Raw genomic sequence first — 6,889 nt, forward strand, 5'->3', positions numbered from 1 at the left:
TGAATAAAGTTATCAAACACTAAATTCTAAATTAAATATAGACGAATCCTTAAAGCTACAACAGTTACTGATTTCCTCTTTTTTTCTTTTGTTCTTTGATTAACAGTCATCACAGCAGCTGGTTATTAGGTTATTTTGGCTGCTTTAAGAGCTGCCGCTGCTGAACATGACGCGGATCTGACACGCATCGTATTTTCTCACAACTCGTTACCTTTTCTAGCATGCTACAGGTCTTATAGTCTCTACTAATGAGCTGACAAGTTGAATCGGGTGTGTTAGATGATGGAGACAGCGCTGGGCTGCTCCAGGACAGTTTTGAAAACCACTGAATTTCGAAGACATGTTCTTAAATGTGACTCATATTTAACAAATATTTACATATATGTACCATTTTAAGGCAGCTTTTATCGCCTTTTTGGTAACTTCATTACTTAACTGACAATATAACTACGACACTGCATGCTCGTAGTTTCATTTGCACTTTAATATGAAACACAATATAACGGCTGACAGGACAGTCGTATTTACTGACATATGGCCTGACAACATCTCATCTGACCGCAGACCACTGTTGTTCTACTGAAGCTCCCTTATCACCTGTACCTTTTCCGCGCTCATTTGACAAGTGCCTGGTGCTAAGGTGAAGTTGGAGTGCGTGTCTGAAAAGTCTCCCGTTTGATGTGGCCGTAAAGACGTTCTGCGTCTAAATAAACGCAATTCTTGTCAAGAAAAAAGAGACAGAAGCAGCAGTTGTTAGTGGGGTGGCCAACCCTAGCTCCGCCCCTGCGTTAAATATTTTTAACTCGTAACTGAAATTTTTTTATAAAAATTAATGTGCTAATTCTGACAGCAAAAAAACACACATTTTAAATCGCAGTTGCAACTTTAATCAGAAAAATCAAAATTAGATTTTTTTCCCCCAAATCATGCAGCCCTATAAGTTTCCATGCGCCAGTATGGAGCATTACAAAATTCTTCAGTGAAAATGAATAATTTATATTTGTGCAAAATGGCATCCCAGCAGGTTGGTTCCAATCAGCATCTTCATTAGGTTTCTTTGTCTTTACTTTAGATGACTTGGTTCAAGGGTTGGAAGATTACCCGGAAAGAGGGAAATGCATCTGGGACCACCCTATTGGAGGCTCTGGACGCCATTCAGCCTCCAACACGTCCAACTGACAAAGCCCTCCGCCTGCCTCTTCAGGACGTCTACAAGATTGGAGGTTTGAATTTATACAAGCAAACTATATTGCAGATGGTCTACAAATAGAATACATTTGACCTGTTTTTGCCTTTGTTTTAAGTTAAAAGATGATAAGGCATATTTCTGCTAACATAAAGCAGAGCTGAATTAAATACATTGTATTCACTAGGTATTGGAACTGTCCCTGTGGGCCGTGTGGAGACTGGAATTTTGAAGCCAGGTATGGTGGTGACCTTTGCCCCTGTCAACGTGACAACTGAAGTCAAGTCTGTGGAAATGCATCACGAGGCTCTTTCTGAGGCCTTGCCCGGGGACAACGTTGGCTTTAATGTAAAAAATGTCTCTGTCAAGGACATCCGCCGTGGCAACGTCGCTGGAGACAGCAAAAACGACCCACCCCAGGAGGCCGCCATCTTCACTGCTCAAGTGAGCTAAATTAACTTCAATTCTCACTACTTACTTCAGCAAACCTGCGCAGTCATTACAAGATTCATTCTTTCCCATCAGGTGATCATCTTGAACCACCCAGGGCAAATCAGCACTGGCTACGCCCCTGTTCTGGATTGCCACACTGCACACATCGCTTGCAAGTTCGCAGAGCTGAAGGAGAAGATCGATCGTCGTTCTGGGAAAAAGCTTGAGGACAACCCCAAGAGCCTCAAGTCAGGAGATGCGGCCATCGTCGACATGATCCCTGGGAAGCCCATGTGTGTGGAGAGCTTTTCAGAATATCCTCCTCTGGGTAGGTGCTATTGCAACATCCCATCCCAAGAGCTGATTCATCCCTTCATTGCTGATTTTTAAAAAATTCAAGTTAACGTAACTGAAGTTAAATTCATTATATATGTATTTTTTCCTCTTGATAGAATATCATTCCTCTTTTACAGATTTCTGAAATCAATGCCAAACAATTAAGATGAAGAAAAAAAATTGATCACTGATTTAATGATACCAAGTTGATAACTGATGTTATATTCAGATTCTATCATTTACTTCCAAACCAACTTTTATTCTTAACTGGAATTTTTTGGACCCCATTAAATTTCATTATATGTGACCCTGGACCACAAAACCAATCTTAAGTCGCTGGGGTATATTTGTAGCAATAGCCAAAAAAACATTGTATGGGTCAAAATTATCGATTTTTCTTTTATGCCAAAAATCATTAGGATATTAAGTAAAGATCATGTTCCATGAAGATATTTTGTAAATGTCCTACCATAAATATATCAAAACTTAATTTTTGATTAGCAATATGCATAGCTAAGAACTTCATTTGGACAACTTTAAAGGCGATTTTCTCAATATTTTGATTTTTTTGCACCCTCAGATTACATATTTTCAAATAGTTGTATCTCGGCCAAATATTGTCCTATCCTAACAAACCATATATCAATGAAAAGCTTATTTATTCAGCCTTCAGTTGGTTTTGCAAAATTGACCCTTATCACTGGATTTGTGGTCCAGGGTTACATATGGACAAAAAACATTTTTGGGTTAGCTATCCTTTTTGCAATGTTGCATTGAAACTGAGGTAGTGTCGTAGTGATAGGTTATTTCTTCTTTACATCCGAATTAAATGGATTGGAGAAGTCTGGAGAAGTCCACATACAGAGAAGTCTTGTCTTTTCGGAAGATCAAGTTACAACATTTTGATTTAAAAAAATAACTTAAACATGCACAGATGAATCATAAGCATTTAAAAAATAGATTTTTACAAATAGATTAATTTTTATTTCATACCAACTTTTCTTATTAAAGCCATAGTACAACTATTCCAGTAGGTATTCTTTTCAGAATCAGTTTTAGGATGACAGGGATAATGAACACATATGACCTGCTTGGATTATTTTTGGTTTGCAGGTCGTTTTGCTGTGCGTGACATGCGTCAGACCGTTGCAGTGGGAGTGATTAAAGGAGTGGAGAAAAAGACACCGACTAGCGGAAAGATCACCAAATCTGCTCAGAAAGCCCAGAAGGCCAAATGAATGTTGTGTTTGACTGCCAACTCCAGAGACACATATGGAAAAGCAGAGGTCATCCAGCTCTTCTATCCTATTGGCTGCTTAGGTTCCATAGTCAGAGACTGCTTAATAGTTCCAATGCATCGCAAAAGTATCAGAAGGAAAAAAAATTACTAACAAAAGCTGTCATTTAGATAACACTAATTTGTATGTTGACGTACTGTAAGTCTTAAATTCCCACCATTGAACTCATTTAATAGTGTTTTTAATAGTTGTGCTCTTCTCTTCGATGATAGCTGTTGAAACCATATGTGATTTTTTAAATCTTGAGAGGTTTCACCTCTCCTGCTCTGGAGTGCAGTTTTAGCCTGGTTCTCACAATGTTTCGCTTGTTTTAGTGCTTGTTTGCAAAATACCATGTGTTCAGTATCCACTGGTGGTGAGCTACTTAAATGCCACTATTTAGAAAACTTTGAGAACCTTTATGTTTAGCTTTGCAGCACAATGAAAACCTAAAATGAAGCTCTTAATCAGCCCATGTCTGGGCTCACACAATCTTTGGTGCACTGACAGCTTTATGTTTAGCACTTTGACTGGCTAACCCTGCACAAGCACTTGTTGACTTTAATTGGCATTAGCTACCGCACCTTATTATAAAAAATAAAAGCTTTCATGTCATATTAAAGATGTCTCAACCATAATAATTGTGCTTGTGTTCATTTCACTCCCAAACAGTGTGTTTGATCATTTACCTTTGTATTTAAGAATCTTCCGTACTGTATTGTGAGCTTAGACTTCAACTAAAGTTATGACAAAGTCCAAAAAAAAAAACTGTCTAAAAACAAAATAGATCAAAATTTGCTATCTTTCAAACCATTTACGAAGAAAGTCTTGGTCTTTTACACAGTGTAGTCTTAGGTCTTAGTCTTCTTATAGACACAAGTTTTCAAATAATGAGATTTACCCTCATGTCCATTTATTCACAATTTAAAGCATACACAGCTAAAATACATGTTTCCTTGGTGTGCTGGATAAATTGCCACAAGATGTCGCAAGTGATGCATTTCTAAAACGATTCATTAGCAGCTTATCGGTAGTAGTAATATAAGTAGATCTGTTATTTTATTAGTCAATAGCTGGCCTAATTAATAAGAAATATTATCCACGTTTTCAGAACAGATTTAAACAAGAGTTTACAATAGCACTGAGATGCTTTGAAATATAAATCTCACTCCTATAATATTAGATTTCCCTTTTCACTGTTTAAAAGCTTTTCCTGTTCTGCACAAACACTAGAGGGGAGACGTTTTACTCCACTTAATATTTCTCGGTAGATTTATTTTTCAAAGTCAAATCAGTGTGTACTGTACTGCGGCTGCCCTGGTGAAAAAAAGTACACTTCCATACTTAAAGTGCTCTATTTTCGCGCACTAATTAATATACTAAAAATGATTCTTTAGTACTTCTTAAGAACTTCTAAGTGTACTCAACTGTGCTATTTTGGGACACCATGAATATGAACTTTCATACAAAGATAGGTTCAAGTTTACTACAAGTGGTAACTAAATACATTTTTTAATACAGAGATAGTATGTTAAAAGCACATTTTAGTTGATATACATGGTGTCTCAAAATAGCACAGTTGAGTACACTTAGATGTTCTTAAGATTATCTTAAGTACTAAAGACGAATTATTATATATTAAGTACAAAATTAGTGCGCGAAAATAGAGCACTTTCAGTACATTATGGAAGTGTACTTTTTGTCACCTGGGTGAGCAAAGACATGTCACCATTATTGCCCACAAAGAAAGACAGAGTTTACTGAACACACACAAATTAAAATTCTGCCTCAATTTGTTCCAAACATATATACATTTCTTTCTTCTGCTGAACACATAAGAAAATATTTTGAAGAACGTAGGTAACCAAACAGTTACTGGTCCTCACGGACATATTTTTTTACCATTTTTTTTTCTTCATTTAATTGAAGAAACAGTGGCGACTAGCAATGGTTTGGTTACCATTCTTAAAAATATTTTCTTTTGTGTTCCGCAGAACAAATAATGTAATACAGATTTGGAACGAACGATAGACAAAAGTAGGCTAAGTGAATAATGATAGAATTTTCATTTTTGGGTGAACTATCCCTTTAAATAGTCTATTGAAGTCTTAAACAGATTTTACGTAAGTAAAAGTTAACATACAAAATATCAAACCAATATTTTGGGCAACAGACGTAATTAATAAATAGTCCTAAAACTAGGACCTGTCTAAATTTTTGTCAGTAACTTTAGGCTACCCTAAATGACCACCGGAAACCCTAATAAATACAGAAATAACGTCACGTAAAGATACGTTATAACACAGAGGAAGTGAGAAATTTCGAAACGCAGAGGCTGGCACAGTACCACCTGTATCCTGTATTCTGTCAGTTCCAGAAACCTTCATTTAATGCAAAACCGCGCGCGTAGTAGCTTGTACGTCTGCCATCATGAAAGGCCAGAGAAGACTGACCAACCCAAAGCTGAAACAAAAGCAAACGCAAATGAAAAAGGTAAAGAGCAGAGAGCTCACCAGACGACTGACAGCTTGGATAAGTGTCCGGGGCGCGCCGAGGACAAGTGCGCGCCAAAGCGGGGAAGCAGGAAGCAACGGAGTGAAAAGGATAAAGATCCTAATGACTGTGAAAGTGAAGACAAACCTCATGAAACCCCAGCACCAAAACGGAGAACCATTAATCGACAGAGTAAAAAGCAGAGGGATCTCAGTCAGTCTCCAGAGATCTCCGAGAGTAAGCACGAAGGAAACCGCGCTTCGACATCTAGAAGAGCTTCTGTTCCCAATAATGCAAACAATGTTGACGAGAATGACAAACAAGACCGTGCAAAAAGCAAGCAACGGAGTAAAAAGAATGACTGTGAAAGTGAAGGCAAACCAAAGCAGACCGTCAAGAGCAAGTCCGATGGAAAACTAGCACCAAAACGACAGAGTAAAAAGCAAAGAGATCATTTAAACCTTGACAAAGAAGAATCTCTGGAGAGCTCCGAAAGCAAATCGGAAGCAAAATCCACAAAAAAACCTAGGCGGCGACCTGAATCTGCTACTAAAACAAGGTTTTCTGACGCGAGTAACACACAGGGCGCTTCTCCGGCGGTTAGCGCGCGCAGCTCTGATAGCCAAAAGAATTGCGCAGAAAAAGCAACTGCAATGAGAGGGCTAAGCGTTGATGACACACTGGGAAAGCCTCTTAAGGCAACTATTGACAAATTAAAGATCAAGAAGAGCGAGCGGTCTAATGCATCCAGTTGTGTTAATAGCATCACGGATAAAGTCGTTACACACCTGAAACAAAACGTGAACTGGTGTAAATATATGGAGAGGTTACCAACTGGAAGTTATTATGAAAATGTCAAAGTAAGTGATGCAGTGTGACGTCACTCATGATTCTGTATTAATCAGATTGCCAGGACATGTAAACACCTTCTTCACAATATTCATAACAGAACATTGATTTACATCAGAGCATGTCCAAATAAAGATAATACTCGGTGATATTAGATACAAGTTCGGTAAAGTTGTCAAGATATTCACAGATTCGACTTTTCCAGATAGATAAATCACGAGCAAAACGTTTTTACTACAGAATTGACGCCTCTTTTCTTTCGTAGCTCGTTTTCTACATCACTACGAAAGAAAAGAGGCGTCAATTCTGTAGTAAA

General features: G+C 37.9%; 1 protein-coding gene across 3 annotated transcripts in view; it reads left to right on the forward strand.

The window, feature by feature from the left end:
* LOC107673933 (elongation factor 1-alpha 1-like) overlaps positions 1 to 3,869 on the forward strand; it is a 12,623-nt gene extending 8,754 nt beyond the window's left edge. For all 3 annotated transcript variants that reach the window (XM_016467765.1, XM_016467764.1, XM_016467766.1), the window contains exons 5-8: positions 1,073 to 1,223; positions 1,374 to 1,630; positions 1,712 to 1,946; positions 3,068 to 3,869. In XM_016467765.1, coding sequence (XP_016323251.1) covers positions 1,073 to 1,223; positions 1,374 to 1,630; positions 1,712 to 1,946; positions 3,068 to 3,192 — 768 coding nt within the window. In that variant the 3' untranslated portion in view covers positions 3,193 to 3,869. The remainder of the gene's footprint in view (positions 1 to 1,072; positions 1,224 to 1,373; positions 1,631 to 1,711; positions 1,947 to 3,067) is intronic.
* Positions 3,870 to 6,889: the final 3,020 nt, after the last annotated feature.

Source organism: Sinocyclocheilus anshuiensis, unplaced genomic scaffold, assembly GCF_001515605.1.
Source record: "Sinocyclocheilus anshuiensis isolate Anshui unplaced genomic scaffold, SAMN03320099.WGS_v1.1 scaffold292, whole genome shotgun sequence".
NCBI classification, from domain to species: Eukaryota; Metazoa; Chordata; class Actinopteri; order Cypriniformes; family Cyprinidae; genus Sinocyclocheilus; species Sinocyclocheilus anshuiensis.